This window comes from Aquarana catesbeiana, linkage group LG02, assembly GCF_042186555.1.
Source record: "Aquarana catesbeiana isolate 2022-GZ linkage group LG02, ASM4218655v1, whole genome shotgun sequence".
Taxonomy (NCBI): Eukaryota; Metazoa; Chordata; class Amphibia; order Anura; family Ranidae; genus Aquarana; species Aquarana catesbeiana.
The window spans coordinates 308,769,257-308,789,901 of record NC_133325.1 but is presented as its reverse complement, the minus strand read 5'-3'; the positions used below and the strand labels follow the sequence as shown (position 1 = coordinate 308,789,901).

The 20,645-nt window shown below is 43.2% G+C and overlaps 1 protein-coding gene across 1 annotated transcript in view; it reads right to left on the bottom strand.

Annotated features, from left to right (window-relative positions):
- Positions 1–20,645, bottom strand: part of VWA3B (von Willebrand factor A domain containing 3B) — a 288,159-nt gene that overhangs the window by 240,211 nt on the left and 27,303 nt on the right. The window contains exons 3-7 of the mRNA XM_073614648.1: positions 20,052–20,140; positions 19,492–19,742; positions 16,131–16,287; positions 2,354–2,523; positions 1,829–1,914 (exon numbers count right to left, since the gene is read on the bottom strand). Of these exons, the coding sequence (XP_073470749.1) occupies positions 1,829–1,914; positions 2,354–2,523; positions 16,131–16,287; positions 19,492–19,742; positions 20,052–20,140 (753 nt within the window). The remainder of the gene's footprint in view (positions 1–1,828; positions 1,915–2,353; positions 2,524–16,130; positions 16,288–19,491; positions 19,743–20,051; positions 20,141–20,645) is intronic.

Below are 20,645 nucleotides of genomic sequence, written 5' to 3'. Positions count from 1 at the left end.
ACAACACCCACCTATGATATGATGAGCCATACCTGTCAGGGTCCCAACACATGAGAGCCAACATATGGATCACAAGATCAAGGAAGGGGAGGAAATCTAAACACAAGGCCATCTGGTGTCAGCTGGGCCCCCCAGCTCTGCAGGAAGTGAAGAGAAGCTCCAGTAGTGATCGGGCCAACACACACACACACACACACTCACACACTTCCTCTCTGTCAAGAGAGTTGAATTGGCAGTCCCCGCCCCAGTCCTTTCTTCCTCAATCAGTGACTGGTGGTTGGGGCACAGAGTTTCTTGTTCTCCTCTAGAGAGCCATTAAAAATGATGGGTTCAGGGTCCTGTATGACACTACACAGAGGCCTCCTACAGACTGCCCCAGGCTCCATCAGGTCAGCAGGGGGGCTGGAACTGGGGGCTGCCTGTCTGCTGAGTGTATTGGGGTCTATAGTTTGATGTACTAATTGTAGCAAGATGCATAGTGCAGTTTGCTGGATGTATTGGGGTGTATAGATCGGTATGCCAAGTTTAACAGGATGTATGATAAGGTGTGCTGAGTGTATCGAGACGTATGGTGCATGGTGTATTGGGGTGTTATAAACAATGTGCTAAGTGTAGCAAGATGTATGGTGCAGTGTTCTAATTATATTGGGTAGTATAGTTTGGTGTGCTAGGTGTGGCAAGATGTATTATGCAGTGTGCTGAGTGTTTTGGGGGTGAAGATATCTAAAAATTACAGTCACATGGCTAAATTGGTGAGCCTTCTCCTCGTGCTATAACTTTGGGAATTAGGCCTATGATGTAGTGTACTGAGTGTGTTTGCTACTGTGTACTGTGTAGTGTCCCTAAGCATAATTGGGTACTTAGTGCATACTGTGGAATGCTGAGTACATTAGGCTGTACTGTATACTGTTGTCTGTAACAGAATGCATGGTAGGGTATGCTAAGTGGAATATGTGGTTTTCTGAGAGTACAAAGGTGCATAATGTGAAATTCTGAAGTGTGGGGTGCTAAGTATAATGTAGTGCATAGTGCAGTCTGCTGACTAAAAAGGTGCACAGTATGAAGTGTCAAGCATACTGTGGTGCATGACACAGCGGGGGAGATTTACTAAAACTGGTGCACACAAATCTGGTGCAGCTAAGCATAGTAACCAATCATCGTCTAGGTTTTATTTTTAAAACTTAACTGAACAAGTTAAAGTAAGAAGCTGATTGGTTTCTATGCACAGCTGCACCAGATTCTGTGTGCACCAATTTTAGTAAATCTTCCCCTGTGTGCTTAAGCTAGTGGGGTACATGCTAAGATTTATGATGTGTCTTTGGAGTGTATTCCTGCAGTGTGCTTAGTGCACATAGGGAACATTATGTGGTGTGTATTTGGGATGTATGCTGTAGTGTGTATATAGGGTGCATGCTCTGTAGCAGAGCACATGGTAGCTAGTTTTAAGATCATCATTGTAAATGGTGCCATGTGCTGAGCGTATTGAGGCATATGTAGTGCTAAGTGTAAAGAGGTGCATGTTGTATTCTGAATTTATTTGTGGTAAAGTGTGGGTTAAGCTGAGTGTTTTGGGGTGCAGTGTGAGTTGGTTATTGGTTCCTGCCCTGCCTAACTGTACAATTTCACTACACACTTCACTATAACAGACTAATGAAGAAATTTGCACCCTCGCAAATTCCCTATTCATAAACTGGTACACATTTACTAATTGATAGAGAAAATAAATATTAAATATTTCAATCTGAGAAACATTGTTTTTATATTACATTACATTCTGTTACAGACACAAAGATAAAAGGTTTTCAAGTAAAACAAGAAGTGGCTATACCTGGGCAATCTTTATCAGTTTTTGTGTTGAATATGTCTGGATTCTTGTTATCTTGTCTTAACATTTCTTCTGAACAAATATGGAACCTATGAAAGAATGTAAAGTTATTTTTCTTCTGATGTGTACACTGTACTTACGCCTTAATTTACGATCACCTGAAAAAATGTTCATATACCGTACTTTATGCCGGGGGTAAACATTACTCAATAGTAAGACAACTACTGTATGCTGCCAAATATAATTAACATGCATACTATTATATAATAAGAATTTAAGTGGAAATATTGCTATTACACTTGTATGTACATAACATAAATGTTTTCACATAATAAGGTCATTAATAATAAATTGATTGCTAGGAATGCAATATAAGTAAGCACAGTTTGTCTCCATTCTCAGATACTCCTTAGATCCCCTTCCTCTGTATTTCTTAGTCCATGCTCTTTTCTGGCTTTATAATCTGCTTTTTTAAATTCATTTTATATTTTATTTATGCAGGATGACAATTTATGTTACAGATTTTACCTTCCAGATGTTCGAAGACTTAACTCCCTCATCATCATCATGTGTTCCATTTTGTGAGGGTTATAGCAGACAATATGAAGGGGACATGGGCTGTTCTCAATATCAACTAGCAAGCGCTTTGTCTTTCCCATAGGAGCATCTCCAACACAGAAATAATACACAGCATCCACCTGCAGTTTGCCAAAAAAAATATAATTAGAGTCATTTCAGTTTGACAAGAAAACGGAAAATTTATTATCAAATACTTACCGTAATTTTCCTTTCCTGAAGTACTCCATGACTGTCTATGTGTGGGTTAACCCCGCCTCCTCTCCAATGCTATAGGACCCCACTCCCATAAATGTTAGCTCACCGCTAGAGACTGCCTTCCGTAACTAGCCAACTCTTGACCGATGGGTGGGAACTCCGTCTGCCATGGAGTCCATCAGGAAAGGAAAATTACGGTAAGTATTTGATAATAAATTTTCCGTTTTCCTGACAGACTCCATGGCAGTCTACATGTGGGAAATAACTAGCCAGTCCAAACGGGTGGGTATGCTGATCAAAAGAAATTTTATTTGGCCCGTCAATCGACAGGATTCTTAAACCAAAGTTCACATAGTTACATAGTTACATAGTAGGTGAGGTTGAAAAAAGACACAAGTCCAACCTATGTGTGTGATTATGTGTCAGTATTACATTGTATATCCCAGTATGTTGCGGTCATTAAGGTGATTATCTAATAGTTTCTTGAAGCTATCAATGCTCCCCGCTGAGACCACCGCCTGTGGAAGGGAATTCCACATCCTTGCCGCTCTTACAGTAAAGAACCCTCTACGTAGTTTAAGGTTAAACCTCTTTTCTTCTAATTGTAATGAGTGGCCACGAGTCTTATTAAACTCTCTTCTGCGAAAAAGTTTTATCCCTATTGTGGGGTAACCAGTACAGTATTTGTAAATTGAAATCATATCCCCTCTCAAGTGTCTCTTCTCCAGAGAGAAAAAGTTCAGTGCTTGCAACCTTTCCTCATAACTAAGATCCTCCAGACCCTTTATTAGCTTTGTTGCCCTTCTTTGTACTCGCTCCATTTCCAGTACATCCTTCCTGAGGACTGGTGCCCAGAACTGGACAGCATACTCCAGGTGCGGCCGGACCAGAGCCTTGTAGAGTGGGAGAATTATCGTTTTATCTCTTGCGTTGATCCCCCTTTTAATGCATGCCAATATTATGTTTGCTTTATTAGCAGCAGCTTGGCATTGCATGCCATTGCTGAGCCTATCATCTACTAGGACCCCCAGGTCCTTTTCCATCCTAGATTCCCCTAGAGGTTCTCCCCCCAGTGTATAGATTGCATTCATATTTTTGCCACCCAAATGCATTATTTTACATTTTTCTACATTGAACCTCATTTGCCATGTAGTCGCCCACCCCATTAATTTGTTCAGGTCTTTTTGCAAGGTTTCCACATCCTGCGGAGAAGTTATTGTCCTGCTTAGCTTAGTATCATCTGCAAATACAGAGATTGAACTGTTTATCCCATCCTCCAGGTCGTTTATAAACAAATTAAATAGGATTGGTCCCAGCACAGAACCCTGGGAAACCCCACTACCCACCCCTGACCCTGAGTACTCCCCATTTATCACCACCCTCTGAACTCGCCCTTGTAGCCAGTTTTCAATCCATGTACTCACCTTATGGTCCATGCCAACGGACCTTATTTTGTACAGTAAACGTTTATGGGGAACTGTGTCAAATGCTTTTGCAAAATCCAGATACACCACGTCTACGGGCCTTCCTTTATCTAGATGGCAACTCACCTCCTCATAGAAGGTTAATAGATTGGTTTGGCAAGAACGATTCTTCATGAATCCATGCAGATTACTGCTAATGATATCGTTCTTATTACTAAAATCTTGTATATATAGTCCCTTATCATCCCCTCCAAGAGTTTACATACTATTGATGTTAGGCTGACTGGTCTGTAATTCCCAGGGATGTATTTTGGGCCCTTTTTAAATATTGGTGCTACATTGGCTTTTCTCCAATCAGCTGGTACCATTCCAGTCAGTAGACTGTCTGTAAAAATTAGGAACAACGGTCTGGCAATCACTTGACTGAGTTCCCTAAGTACCCTCGGATGCAAGCCATCTGGTCCCGGTGATTTATTAATGTTAAGTTTCTCAAGTCTAATTTTAATTCTGTCCTCTGTTAACCATGGAGGATCTTCCTGCGTTGTGTCATGAGGATAAACACTGCAGTTTTGGTTACTGAAGCCACCCGATTCACTCGTGAAGACTGAGGAGAAGAATAAATTCACTACCTTCGCCATCTCCCCATCCTTTGTAACCAGATGTCCTTCCTCATTCTTTATGGGGCCAATATGGTCTGTCCTCCCTTTTTTACTGTTTACATACTTAAAGAATTTCTTGGGATTTTTTTTGCTCTCCTCCGCTATGTGTCTTTCATGTTCTATCTTAGCCGTCCTAATTGCACCCTTACATTTCTTGTTGCATTCTTTATAAAGTCTGAATGCTGAGGATGATCCCTCAACCTTGTATTTTTTGAAGGCCTTCTCCTTTGCTTTTATATGCATTTTTACATTGGAGTTAAGCCATCCAGGATTTTTGTTCGCTCTTTTAAATTTATTACCCAATGGGATACATTGGCTAATGCCCTTATTTAATATGCTCTTAAAGCAAACCCATCTCTCCTCTGTATTCTTTGTTCCTAATATTTTATCCCAATTTATGCCTTTTAGCAAGGTTTGTAGTTTAGGGAAGTTGGCTCTTTTGAAATTCAGTGTCTTTGTGTTCCCTTTATGTTTCCTATTTGTGTGATTTATACTGAAACTAATTGACCTGTGATCGCTGTTACCTAAATTGCCCCGTATTTCCACATCTGTGATGAGGTCTGTATTGCTGGTAATCAGTAGATCCAGTAATGTTTTATTTCTAGTTTGTGCGTCTACCATCTGACCCATAAAATTGTCCTGCAAGACATTAAGGAACTGGCGAGCCTTAAATGAATGCGCGGTTCCCTCCACCCAGTCAATGTCTGGATAATTAAAATCCCCCATTATGATAACACTTCCCATCCTTGCTGCTAATCCAGATTGTGATAGGAGATCTGTCTCCACTTCCTCCCTCAGGTTAGGGGGCCTATAGCATACTCCCAGTATTATTTTCCCCTTAGCTTCATCCCTTTGGAGCTCTACCCATAAGGATTCCACCTCCTCTCTAGCTCCCTCAGTGATGTCATCTCTCACATTCGCTTGTACATTATTCTTGATATATAGGCATACCCCTCCCCCTTTTTTCCCCTCTCTATCCTTGCGGTATAGGGTATACCCTTGAATGTTTGCCAGCCAATCATGAGAGCTGTTGAACCAGGTCTCTGAAATTCCCACAAAATCCAAATCCTCCTTGTACAACAGTATCTCTAGTTCACCCATCTTGTCCGCCATGCTCCTGGCATTGGTGAACATGCCACATAGTTTATACCGGTCGCATATTGTCCTCGTATTGGGTGTTTCAAGATTGCAACTAGGACTTGCTACTATACTCACCTTGTGTTTTTGTGCTTTGGTTAACCTACCACTAATGCCCCCAATACTACCCTCTGGAATATCTTCCGTGCTGGCTATCTCTGTCTCTGGACCCTCCCCCCCATCGCCTAGTTTAAAAACCCCTCTAACTTTTTGGCCATCTTCATTCCCAGCAGATCTGCACCCGGTGCAGTCCGTTCCTTCTATAGTACCAGTTACCGACTGAGAAGTCGGCCCAGTCCTCCAGGAACCCGAACCCCTCCTTGCTACACCAGCTCTTCAGCCACTTGTTTACTTCCCTAATCTTCCTCTGCCTTTCTGGCGTGGATCGATGTACCGGTAGTATTCCTGAGAATACTACCTTGGAGGTCCTTTTCCTCAATTTAGCTCCTAAGTCCCTAAAACTGTTCTTTAGGACACTCCATCTGCCTCTGACTTTGTCATTGGTGCCAACGTGCACCATGACAGCCGGGTCTTCCCCAGCCCCTCCCAGTAATCTGTCCACAAGATCCGTGATGTGCCGAACTCGAGCGCCCAGTAGACAACATACTGTTCGGTGCTTCAGGTCTTGGTTACAGATTGCCCTCTCTGTTCTTCTAAGAATTGAGTCCCCTACCACCAGAATCTGTCTTTCCTTTCCCTTTGCTGCCCCCCCACTCTCACTGGAGGAGTTCTTCCTCTGGCAGCTAGGAGAGTCCCTCAGCTCCAGCAGTGCTGGTCCCTGACTGGTTTCACCAATGTCACTCAATGGAGCGTACTTATTGGGATGCTCCAGTCCTGGATCGGCCTCCCTAGCACTTCCCCCTCTACCCCTCCTGACTGTCACCAATATACTCTTTGCTAGTGCCTGCACCTCTTTGTCTCCACCCTCCTCTGTGCCTTCTAGCCTCCTGTTTTAAACTCTGGTTATTAACTCCCACTTATACCAGTTCCACTTACACAAAGTTCCACAGCCTCAGACTGAGCATGCTCAGAGTGAGTCCTACACAGAGTTATATAGGCACCTGTGAGCAATTAACCACCCCCCTTAATTGATAGCCTGAAGGAACCAGAGAAAAAAAAAAAAAAGCTATTTAAAAAGTGACAGAAAAAGGTGATTGAAAAACTAAAAGGAAAAGTCCCAAAAATGCAGCCCAGCAAACAAAAAGCAAGACTTGTTCACTCTCCCTTTGGTTTTTAACTCCCACTTATACCAGTTCCACTTACACAAAGTTCCACAGCCTCAGACTGAAAAAGAACAGGGCAAGGGTGCACAGAAGATAGAGAAGCAGGTTCTATGCAATAATGTGACATAAAGGTGTTAATGGAGGCCCACGAGGCCGCTTTGCAGATGACATCTGGAGCCACATGCCGGGCTGCTGCCCACGGTGCCGCCATACCCCTGGTGGAATGTGCTGTCACTGCCTCTGGAGGAGCCAAGCCCTTAGCCCTTTAAGCCTGCTGGATGGATTGGATGATCCAGGCCGCAATCGTTCTGGTCGAAGCTTGCTTCCCTTTGTTATTGCCAGAATGCAGGATAAACAGATAGTCAGAACGTCTAAAGGATGAGGTAGCTTGCAAATATTCCTTCAGTATTTCACCTACATCCAGAGGGTGAACTTCAGTGGACCCAGGGGCCCTGAATGTAGGTAGGACAATATCTTGGTTCTCATGGAACACTGAGGCAACTTTCGGATTTGAGCCGAGCATAGGGATGAGGACCACCCGGTCCGGGAGAGAGATGGTACTTTCCACCGTCGAACTGGGCCCCTAAGTATATCAGGCGTTGGACTGGTTCCAGATGGCTTTTCTCCAGGTTTAGGAGCCAGCCGAATTCTAGCAGTGTGGTGAAAACCTGATCCCTGTGGATCAGCAGCTGGCCCTTGTCTTGGGATAGCAGCAGGAGGTCGTCAAGATAGTGGTACAAGTGTATCCCTTTGGCTCTGACGAAGAGAAGCAGACACGCCCCCACCCGACCCACCTGGGGGGGCCCAATCTCAAAGTGACTTAGCCGGCTCACGTCCACTGGACGCCTGGCATTTAGCGGGCTTTTGAAAGGATGTCTATCTTCTAGCCCCAGGCTGGAGCTTGCCTTAGCCTGGGAGCCTGGTGCCTGCAGGATCTGTCCCGAACTGCCCACAGGAATCCTCAATGTGACAGGGCTCACAAGGATTTAAATATCCCTGCCGTAATGGTGTTACCGCCACGCCCTGCCACGCCTGCGCAGTGGTGACTTGCCGTAGAGCGCCTGCGCGGCCCCCGGGTCCGTGCATACACAAAACCAAGCCTCGGTTTTCTCCGAGGATCGCGCATGCGCGGAAGCGCGCAGGAGCCCCGGCCCGGAAGAGGGAGCCGCGTCCTGGAAGCAGAAGCCTTCCAGGCACCATAGAGGGACCAGGGAAAAAAGAAAAAGAACAGGGCAAGGGTGCATGAGTGGGAGACAAACAAAGGCGCACATACAGAAACTGCTGCAATGGAGGAATGCTTCAGACCTTGCCAGCTGATCTTCTGCACCTAGGCATACATAGGCCGCCCCACCACTGGACACAGAGGCCCGGAATCACGCACCCGCCCATGGCTGGGCCCTGGGCTAACTTGACACCGCTAGGAACGTATGCCCGGCACCAACCTCGATCGATTGGACATCCATAAACTTAAGTGCATTGCTTGTAGGACCAATGAGGAGAACAAAAAAGGAATGCAGTCTCTGGTGGTAAGCTCAAATTTATGGGAGTGGGGCCCTATAGCATTGGAGAAGAGGCATGGTTAACCCACACGTAGACTACCATGGAGTCTGTCAGGAAAGGTATTTTTTGAAATAGTGATAATGTTAAGAATAAGACATCATAGCCTGACCATACAAATAGGCAGAATACTCAAGGCAGTGTTCAGCCCCAGAAGATTTTACCCCCTTCCTGACCAGAGCACTTTTTACAATTTGGCACTGCATCACTTTAACTGACAATTCCGCGGTCATGCAACACTGTACCCAAACAAAATTTGCGTCCTTTTTTTCCCACAAATAGAGCTTTCTTTTGGAGGTATTTGATCACCTCTACAAATTTTAGCTTTTGCGCTATAAACAAAAAAAGAGCGTCAATTTTGAAAAAAAAACAATATTTTTTACTTTTTGCTATAATAAATATCCCCAAATTTTTCTTTAAAAAACACATTTGTTCATCAGTTTAGGCTGATATATTCTTTTACATATTTTTGGTAAAAAAAATCATAATAAGCATATATTGATTGGTTTACACAAAAGTAACGTCTACAAACTATAGCAAAGATTTATGGCATTTATATTATTTTATTTTTTTAGTAGTAATGGTGGTGATCTGCGATTTTTAGCGGTATTGCGACACTGCGACAGACAGATCGGACACTTTTGACACATTTTTGGGACCATTGACATTTATACAGCGATCAGTGCTATAAAAATGCACTGCTTACTGTGTAAATGTCACTGGAAGGGAAGGGGTTAACACTAGGGGGCGATCAAGGAGTTAAATGTGTGTTCCATCAGTGTGTTCTAAATGTATGGGGATAGGACTAGGAGTAGGAGAGGAGACAAATCGCTGTTCCTACTTACTAGGAACAAATGACATGTCTCCTCTCCTCTGAGAGCACAGGGATTAGTGTGTTTACACACACAAATCCCCATGCTGGCGATCCTGCATGCGATCGCACGTTGCCAGCGGCGATCGCAACCGCCGGCCACGCTCATCAGTTCCCCCGCCTTGCAGCGCGCGCATGCCCTCTGGTGGCCAAAAAGGGGAAGGACGTACCCATACTGGATTTCGCCAAGGAGAGACATTCTGCCGCAGTATATCTGCTTGAACTAGTCAGGAACCGGTTAAAGGGTACAGTACAAAAAGGAAGACAAAATCTCCCTAAGTAGTGACTAAATGGCACACTCTAGGTGAATAAAAAAATCCAGCTTTAATTTAAAAAATATATTAGTACAAAAATAGCAACCATTGATACCTTAACCAATCAAGGTTAAAATTAAAGATGGCCTAGGGTATAAGAAGATTGCCATGACCCCGAAACTGAGCTGCAGCACGATGGCCAAGACCATACAGTGGTTTAACATGGCAGGTTCCACTCAGAACAGGCCTTGCCAAGGTCGACCAAAGAACTTGAGTGCACATGCTCAGCATCATATCCAGAGGTTGTCTATGGGAAATCGTATGAGTGCTGCCAGCATGGCTGCAGAGGTTGAAGGGGCGGGGGAGACGGCCTGTCAGTGCTCAGACCATACTCCGCACACTGCATCAAATTGGTCTCTATGGCTGTCGTCCCAGAAGGAAGCCTCTTCTAAAGATGATGCACAAGAAAGCCTGCAAACAGTTTGCTTAAGACAAGCAGACTAAGGACATGGATTACTGGAATCATGTCCTGTGGTCTGATGAGACCAAGATAAACTTATTTGGTTCAGATGGTGTCAAGCGTGTGTGGCAGCAACTAGGTGAGAAGTACAAAGACAAGTGTGTCTTGCCTACAGTCCAGCGTGGTGGTGGGAGTGTCATGGTCTGGGGCTGCATGAGTGCTGCTGGCACTGGGGAGCTACAGTTCATTGGGGGAACCATGAATGCCAACATTTACTGTGACATACTGAAGCAGAGCCTGATCCCCTCCTTTTGGAGACTGGGCCACAGGGCAGTATTCCAACATGATAAAGACCCCAAACACACCTCCAAAATGACCACTGCCTTGCTAAAGAAGCTGAGGTTAAAGATGATGGACTGGCCATGCATGTCTTCAGACCTAAACCCTATTGAGCAGCTGTGGGGCATCCTCAAATGGAAGGTGGAGAAGCGTAAGGTCTCTAACATGAGACCTAATATTGTTGAGTGACTTAAAAACGAAAGACATCTAGTGGTGAGAATTTAACATTACACCAAAGTAACAATATTTAAGCTGGAGGCAGCAGGCCAGAAGTTAGCATTGATTGGCAAAGGAAACACATCATCAGTGACGTCTCTGAAGGGACTGCAGCAGGCAGGCCAGCACGGACAGTGAGGTGTTTGTGCTTAGCCCACTTTGGGTTCCTTGAACAAAACCTTTGTGTTACACAGCATGGACTGGTTGATTGGCCGTTATCGGAAGCTGGTAGATCTGAGTGGAACTACAGGTTGGGATGCATCAACGTGGATCGAGAACTGGACACATGCCATACCTGTAGGTGGTGAGACCCCTTTGAACTGTCCATAGAATGCTCTCCTTATACACATCCTTTACCAGGAATTTATCCTTAACCTCAGGGTCTTCAAACACCAGCTTATCCACCTCACTTGAGAAGTGACAGCCTGTCCATACCCTTCCGATTTAGAAGAGGTTTATTCTGGCCTTGGACTGCCTGTATGTTCCAACACCAAGGGAGGATTACAGACTATTCCTCTCAATCGGCTGACCCTTCCAGACACATAGCCATAATATATGTATTGTGCTACTCGCTAAGAACGAGTTTTGGAAGCACTATATACCAGACTATCTGGTTACATACAGATACCTCGGCCGAAGTTTTATGCTTTTTCCACCTGCTGCCATTATGACGACATGAAGCTCTACCTGAGGGATTGGTTGAGTGTATGGGTGATTGCGCAGGTGTGTCCGTTGCTATTAGACAACGTTGTCTTTAATTTTAACTGCTGTTGGTGAAAGTATCAATGGTTGCTATTTTTGTACTAATATATTTTTCAAATTAAAGCTGGATTTTTTATTCAACTAAAGTGTGCCATTTAGTGACTACTTACTGAGATTTTGTCTTCCTTTTTGTACTGTTTGGTTTTGTCATGTGGACTGCACCTGACAAAATTATGTATCAGTAGGTGATAGGTTGACTCCAGCTGGGATAGTGCAACAATTCTATTAGCTGTCCCTTTGTGTTATATGGAAGCGGTTTGATCCAGGATTCAATAATCATCTTTCACCAGTGTTTGAAGGGTAACTCCACTTTCATGGGAAAAAATAGCAAAAAAAACCCATAGCATATGCAATTGCTACACAGTCATATTGTAATTTAGTGTTATTAGAAATTACCTTTCCTTTTCAATCTGCAGCGCTTTAATTGTCAGTAAAATGCAATGCAATATGGCTACCTGGAGTATTTCTGTACAGTGTATACAGATGATGTACCGTAAGTCCCCAGAAATGTAATTTCCTGTGATTGGCTCACTGATTTTCCCAGAAGTCTGCACTAAGATACAAGTCAGATTTTGGACATCACCTGGATCAAAAATTTCATTTTTGGTGAGATACTCCCAAAGGGAAATTAGGTCTAAAGGAATGCATACTCTGCAGCTTTCCCCATTAGAACCCTGCAAGCACAGCAGCTGATTGATAATTATAAAATCACTTCCATTCCCATTCATTTTGCGCATGAACAAATGATAAGCTATTTCTTCAGAATAACAAAAGGTAGGAATCTATAACAAAGTTTCTTACAATCTTTGCAATGTTACATAGATCACCCAGAGGGGATTGTTTTGGTTTTTTTTTTTTTTTTTCAACAAAGTAGAGTTGTGTGTTGTTGTTTCGTGGAGTTTTGTGCCATATGTTTATTGCATTGTGTTTGTATTGTAATGTTTTGTGAAAAATGGGAAAAATTTAACTAAATAAAATCTGATTAAAAAACAAAACAAAGTTGAGTTACTCTTTAGGATAAAATGTATCCGTAGTCTGTACAGGATTTCATCCTTTTTAGGGCTTTTAGCAGGTCCATGCATCATTTCTAACCCTGCAGTTTCCATGCTACCAGTCTCCAAGAACATATCTAGCCAAAGGCAACACTAGATATGAGGCGCAAATGGTCATTTGAGAAAGATCAAATGATATATACAGTAGATATGTTTATTGTAATACTTATTAAATGGCAATGAGGTACAGACCAATACTACCCAATCATATACCGGCCCTTGGAGTAATGTAAGTGATTGATAAACCTGGTGTAATAATAACAATATGTTAAAATTACATCAATACAGCAATAACAAGCTAGCAATATCAGTTAGGCAGCTCAGGTGCAGCTCAGGTGCAGCATAAAGCCTCCCATTGACAGTAGAAAACTTTTTATTGTTTTGCATACTCCTGTACGCTGCACTCCGGTTTATAACAGCACTGCTATACACACAAGCATAGTAGCGCACAGCCATTCATGTCAATAGGAGGCTGTACACTGCACCTGATTTGCCTGCGCAGAGTAAATATGCCAGCAATTAAGATGAAAGGGCTCCGCCACCCTTGTTCAACAGTCCATATTCAGATTTAGCTCCGGTTCACACTGATTCGGGAAATGCAGCGATTTCTGTGTGTTTCCCACTCCTCATAGCAATCGCACTGTGTTCATGTGATCTGCTGCAGGTGTCAATTAAAGGTTAATGACACCCCAAAAGCAGGTTGCACAAGCAGTGAACCGGATCTCGCATGGCTATGAACACCAGCGCTCGCAACTTTTTCATGCGGATGCGGTGCAATTTGAGCCATTCAAATGGATGGGCTTAAATCACACTTCACAGAATAGCATGTGATTTGCACAGGAATGCGGTGCGATTCCTGTGTGAATCACATGCAATGTGACAGTGTGAACTGGGGGGGGGGGGGGGGGGGGTGAAGTGGGATTTGTTAAACTATAACTAAAGGCATAACTTTATTTTTAGGTTTGGATGGAGTGGAGAGGGATTAGAACCCCTGTCCTTTTTAATTGGTGTCTGTGCCCCGTTATGGAGATTTATCCTCTCTATTTGTCCTGTTTACCATTATCATTGAAAGTGAAAGCAAATGAATGTGTGTCTAGCCTAAGGAAGACCACCTCTTCTGTAAAGTGAACTAAGGCCGGCAATACACAGAGCAAATTTCTTTCCTGGAATTCGCTAGATTCCCCCATCAACACAGACAGTGTTGATGCGGGAATCTCTCCTGCCGAGTCATTGTCTTCTCGGGGGGGGAAGACAGTGATTATTGCTAGTGGCTAAAGTAGGTTAGGTATACCCAAGCTGATTGATCGATCAACCTGGTTCATTCAGCCTGCCCATACAAGGTTCAAATCTCGGCCGGTTCAGCAGGAATCGGACGAGATTCAAACCATTTATTGCCTGCCTAACCCTTTAAGGTGAACTTGCAAACACATGAAAAATAAAACTTTAAACATTTGAATAAACAGGTTGGTGACCACCGCTCCAGGTAACTGGGTTTGAATTTCCCGTCCTCCGCTGGGTGAATTGTGAGAGCTCCAGGTGCTGGCGATTGCTATTCCAATGGTATAGGTGCAATGAAAAATCTGGACTGCCGCACTCCGGATTGGAATAATAAAGGTAAAATCTTCTTTATTGAAAAAATGACATGGTATAAAATGCGTACATTGCTCTGTTGAAGTGATACAGCATAACCCCTGACGTGTTTCACGCTCCCATAGAGCGCTTACTCATAGCTATGAGTGTGAAACGCGTCAGCGGTTATGCTGTATCACTTCAACAGAGCGTACGCATTTTATACCATGTCATTTTTTCAATAAGATTTTACCTTTATTATTCCAATCCGGAGTGCGGCAGTCCAGATTTTTCATTGCACTTAAACATTTGAATATTAATATTTTTTTATCTTTCATGCAGGTATTATTGCAATTTGGTAGGCTCAAAATTTTTATTACTTTTTATCAATAAACATAACTCTTGAATTGCTTGTATGTATTCCTTTCACAACATATATCACTGCTGTGTCACTGAACACTTTCATGAAATATGGTCAAAGCCTTTGCTATCGGGTAACAATTTAATATTTGCAAAAAAATATGTTGCGCTAAAAAAGAAAAAAAAAATACATTTTAAAAAGTTCAGTGAGTCCATGAGTCACTAGCGTGACACTCTAATGATATAAAGGTGTACAAGTGTCTTGACCACTGCAGCCACCAACAAAGTCCTCCACTTTGTGAATACCACCACCAATCAATGGATGTGCTCTTACCAGAGAGCAATGACCCCCTATTACGGGGAAGTCACAGAAAGCTCATATGTCTAATGCCGTGTACACACGAGCGGACTTTACGTCAGACTTGGTCCGGCGGATGCATTGGATAATTCGCTTGTGTGTGGGCTCCAGCTGACTTTTTTTCCCCAAAAGTTCGACGGACCTAGAAATTAAACATGTTTCAAATCTTTCCGACGGACTCGAGTCCGGTCGAAAAGTCCGCTCGTCTGTATGCTAGTCCAACGGACAAAAACCGACGCTAGGGCAGCTATTGGCTACTGGCTGTGAACTTCCTTATATTAGTCCGGTCGTACGTCATCACGTACAAATCCGTCAGACTTTGGTTGATCGTGTTTAGGCAAGTCCGTTCATTCGAAAGTCCATTGTAAAGTCTGTCATAAAGTCCATCGAAAAGTCCACCAGACCTAGTCCATCGAAAAGTCCGCCTGTGTGTACGCGGCATCAGACACTCCATCACCATACGATATTCAGCATACGGAGGACGAATGGGTAAATCGACAATCCTCTTGTCTCAAACCATGGTACCAGATGGCATACCCCAACAAAGAGATGAGAAGCCTTATAGTGTAAAATCTTTACAATTGGGCTTTATTAAAAGTAATGCACTTACATGCCAGTAAAATAAAATCAGCGTGTATTGCTAGGGCACAGTAACAATTGTGTGCTTGCATCCAACTGCAATGACAGGAAACAAATCCTCAGCCCGACCGGTTTCATCACCACAAGGACTTCTTCCAGAAGCTTTCTGTGACCCCCCGTAATAGGTGGTCATTGCTCTACGGTAAGAGCACATCCAGTGGTTGGTGGTGGTATTCACAAGGTGCAGGACTTTGTTGGTGGTCAAGACACTTGTACACCTTTATATCATTAGAGTGTCACACTAGAGACTCATGGACTCACTGAACGTTTTTAAATTTGTTTTTTTTTAGCGCAAAACTTTTTTTTTTGCAAATATTCATATTCTGTGAAAATATCTCTAGTGGTGCAGCTGTTTATTTGATGATTTGATATCACAAGTGCAGTTTTATATATATTTTTCAACAATATAATATTGCTATGGGTGAGATCATATTTAAAATTACAAGGTCATGGACCGCAAGAGTCACACTAGTTATCTGATAGCCAACAATAGCCTGAAAGGAGGCACAACTTAATTTGGGCAGGTATATTGTTAGACTGTTATTATGTCTAATTGCTATACTTCATAACATTTCACAACTATCACAAACATGCAATATGCTGTACTGTATAATTAACTGCTAAAAAATAGTACATCAGTACATTTACAACCTGGTCATCCAGGGCTTCTGATAGAGCTTCAGCTGCACTATCTGCATTGACCACTGGGGAGTGCTGAAGATTCCAAATCCACTCTACAGCTTGCTGTATGGAATGCTGAGTGACATGAATAACTTTCTGATGCCACTTCACTGGCTCTTGAGAGACCCTACGAAACACACCACGACTGATTGTTAAGTGTTTATAGAGAGTAAAGGATGATGAAAAGTCCTTAGCTTGTTACATACATTTCTCACAATTTCAGATTCCACCTTCAGAGGCTTGGTTATTTAGGAGTCAATAAAGAAGAACTTTACTAAACTCTGTTTGCATTTATAATGGCAGTATGGCATGATCTAAATGCAATTTCAGAAGAACAATATTTTCTGTGAAATAATAAAATGGCGTATATTTAAAAAAAAAATGCTGTGTAAATGTCTCGGCATTTGTGAAAAAGTCATGAATAATACCCATAATGCTTGTTATGTGTGTGAAATGTCAGTTTCTAACTGTTACCTGTAACATTCCATAACATTCAATCCCAAGGGGAAAGAAAAAGCCTTTAGAACGCTATAGGCTAAAAACATTTGTGCAGAATATTAAAAACAATATGGAGGAGACCTCTGCATTGTGTACAAATTGTATGGACAGTCCTGCGTTCACCGGGAAACAGGGACACAAAATGCACTGGTGTTAATTATCAGTGGAAGAAAGGTGAAATGGCCTGCTGTTGGTGGTCAGTGAGAGGTAAATGCCTGCTGTTATTGGTCAGTGGGAGAAAAATACCTGGTGTTGTTTGAAAGTGGCAAGAGAAACACCCAGGTTCATTGGTCAGTGGGAAAACATGCCCTGCATCAATGGTCAGATAAGAGGTCAGGAGTAAACAATGCAGAGTACAGGCGTCATTCGCAAGTAATTCAGAGTTCAAGGTCAGTAGTCTGCATTACTGACCCCTGGACTCGGTATTACTGAGTTGCTGATTACTAGTCAATAATACAGAGTTCAGGGGTCAGTAATGCAGAGTTCAGGGATCAGGAGTCAGTAATACAGAATGCAGGGCTCAAGAGTCATTAATACATAGTTCAGACCTTAGGAGTTATTAAAGCAGTGTGCAAGAGTGAGTAATACAAGGAACAGGAAACAGCAAATGCATAGTGCAGGGTCAGGAGTCAGTAATGCGGAGTGCGGGATCAGGATTTAGCAATGCAGGTTCAGGGGTCACTAATCAAAATTGCAAGGTCAGGATTCAGCAACGCCGGGTCAGGAGTCAGTAATGTGGAGTGTATGGTCAGGGGTCAGAAATGCAGAGTGCAGGGTCAGGAGTCAGAAATACGGAGTGCAGGATCATGGGCCAGTAATGTGGAATATAGGGTCAGGGTCACGGAGTGCTGGATCAGAGGTCAGTAAGGCAGAGTGCAGGGTCAGGATTCAGCAATGCAGGGTCAGGAGGCAGTAATGTGGAGTGTATGGTCAGGGGTCAGAAATGCAGAGTGCAGGGTCAGGAGTCAGTAGAGCGGAGTGCAGGGTCAGGAGTCAGAAATACGGAGTGCAGGGTCATGGGCCAGTAATGTGGAATATAGGGTCAGGGTCACGGAGTGCTGGATCAGAGGTCAGTAAGGCAGAGTGCAGGGTCAGGATTCAGCAATGCAGGGTCAGGAGGCAGTAATGTGGAGTGTATTGTCAGGGGTCAGTAATGCAGAGTGCAGGGTCAAGAGTCAATAGTGCGGAATACAGGGTTATGGGTCAGTAATGTGGAATGTAGGGTCACGGAGTGCAGGGTAAGAGGTCGGTAATGCAGAGTGCAGAGACAGAACTCACCAATGGAGGGTCAGGAGGCAGTAATGTGGAGTGTATGGTCAGGGGTCAGTAATGCAGAGTGCAGGGACAGAATTCAGCAATGGAGGGTCAGGAGGCAGTAATGTGGCGTGTATGGTCAAGGGTCAGTAATGCAGAGTGCAGGGACAGAATTCAGCAATGGAGGGTCAGGAGGCAGTAATGTGGCGTGTATGGTCAGGGGTCAGTAATGCAGAGTGCAGGGACAGAACTCACCAATGGAGGGTCAGGAGGCAGTAATGTGGAGTGTATGGTCAGGGGTCAGTAATGCAGCGTGCAGGGACAGAATTCAGCAATGGAGGGTCAGGAGGCAGTAATGTGGCGTGTATGGTCAGGGGTCAGTAATGCAGAGTGCAGGGACAGAATTCAGCAATGGAGGGTCAGGAGGCAGTAATGTGGAGTGTATGGTCAGGGGTCAGTAATGCAGCGTGCAGGGACAGAATTCAGCAATGGAGGGTCAGGAGGCAGTAATGTGGCGTGTATGGTCAGGGGTCAGTAATGCAGAGTGCAGGGACAGAATTCAGCAATGGAGGGTCAGGAGGCAGTAATGTGGAGTGTATGGTCAGGGGTCAGTAATGCAGAGTGCAGGGACAGAATTCACCAATGGAGGGTCAGGAGGCAGTAATGTGGAGTGTATGGTCAGGGGTCAGTAATGCAGAGTGCAGGGACAGAATTCACCAATGGAGGGTCAGGAGGCAGTAATGTGGAGTGTATGGTCAGGGGTCAGTAATGCAGAGTGCAGGGACAGAATTCAGCAATGGAGGGTCAGGGGTCAGTAATGCTGCATGCCAGGGCATTCACTTATGTGTATATTTTTTTCTTTCCCCCCACCTGTACAATTTGCAGAGCCGTGGAGGGAAACATAGCTGAGATATAACTACCTGTCCTGGTACACTAGTCCCTGGTGACCTGCCTCTTGCATCCAGCCCAGGCACTTGTATTTGATGTCACATACAAGTATTTGTAATGAATGCGCATTTATGAGCTCAGGTGTGTTCGAACAGGAATATGAACCCACCTGAGCTTTCCTTTGTACCCTTCTGCTAAAATTCATTCACAGACGGAATACTGAATTATTCAGTCACTCCCGCGGGCTCGCTCCTGTGCCAGGCTATGTGTGCCCACTGACACACACAGCGTGGCTCGGCCCTTCTGAAAGTATTTGATTGACAGTAGCAGGAGCCAATGGCTCCTGCTGCTGCCTCAACGTCCAGTGAGGAGAGAGAGAGCAGCACTGCTACTCACGGCCACAGCTCTGGGTCGAGATCGAGCTTAGGTAAGTAATTGTGGGGGCTGAGGGAGATCGGCTTTTAAAAGATATTAAAAAACCTTTAGCCTTTGGAACCACTTTAAACTAGGTAAGGAAATTGTCACTTTTATGACCCCCTAGTATGTTCTGTCCAACTGAGTGTGTGTGTAGTAAGTGAAAACAATTTTCACATTTAAGTTATTTAGGAGATCTTTTACATTTTTTTTTTTTTTTTACAAAACACATTTAAAATTTGGAAAACAGTTAAGGTATATTTATAATCTCACTTACCAAATGAGGTTAAACTTGGAAATTTGTGCCACTTGTTCTCTGATAACAAGGCATATGGCATCACGGCATAAATCATACTGTACTTTAGAGACTGTATTTAGGTCTAGAATAATGACTATAGATTGTTCTTGGATCACACCAAACACCAGGCGGCTTGAGCTGTTTAGCCAGTCCAATCTTTGATTATATAATCCAATAACCTCTGCAAGAGATTCGGCCTTCTGCACAAGTTCTTCCTTCTTTGCTGTTAACTTTGTTTAGAGAAAAATGAGGTCAGTTACTGCATATAAAGAACTGGTTACAATACGATATCTGTGAATGAATAATGTAAAACACACATTCATTTAGCACACCCAGGTTTATGGCAGCATACACAAGGCTAAACTGGAGTAAAATAAATATGTAGGCACCATTGCTGATCTTTTACTGAAAATACTTGCTCTCTGGCTATAAAACTTTCTTTGCAACTATCTTTCCTATGGATACAAGCATTTATCAGAGACAAATCTATAAGAGCTTTGTAAAGTGATATGTAGCATATAAATATTGTGAGCACTTACATTGTATATTTTACCATTGCTATTATATTGTGGGAAGAGTCCATTCGAATATCGTGAAGACACAGGGCGTCCTAGCTTATTAACATAGTCTGCACAAAAAGAAAGTTACAATGCAGATAAGCAAGACTACAAAATATAAGTGTACATACATAATTATTGTGAATCATATAAAAAAAACTTACTATACGCTGATTTTTCAAGACTAAGCAATAGTAGAATAAGTTAAATATGTCAGAGTCCCTGAAAGGCATCTAAAATGTGTGTTGTCTCCCATTATTCTGACGGGTCTTTGCTAACACCTAAAACGGAGGATGCTGGAAAATGCAGTTTAATTGCAGATTGCTACAATACACATAAAGTAGAATTCCAGGATAACTCTAACTAATCTTATAAATAATGCCTCCCCTCTCCTAACACCTATGCTTACTAATCTGTGTAAAAAAGGATCACGCCCTTGTGTCAGTATTTTGTTGAACAGCCTTTAGTCTGTTGGGATATGTCTCTACTAACTTTGTACATCTAGACTTTGCAAAAAAGTTTACTTAAATTTGATGGTGACCGTTTGTGGACTGCAGTCTTCAAGTCATTCCACAG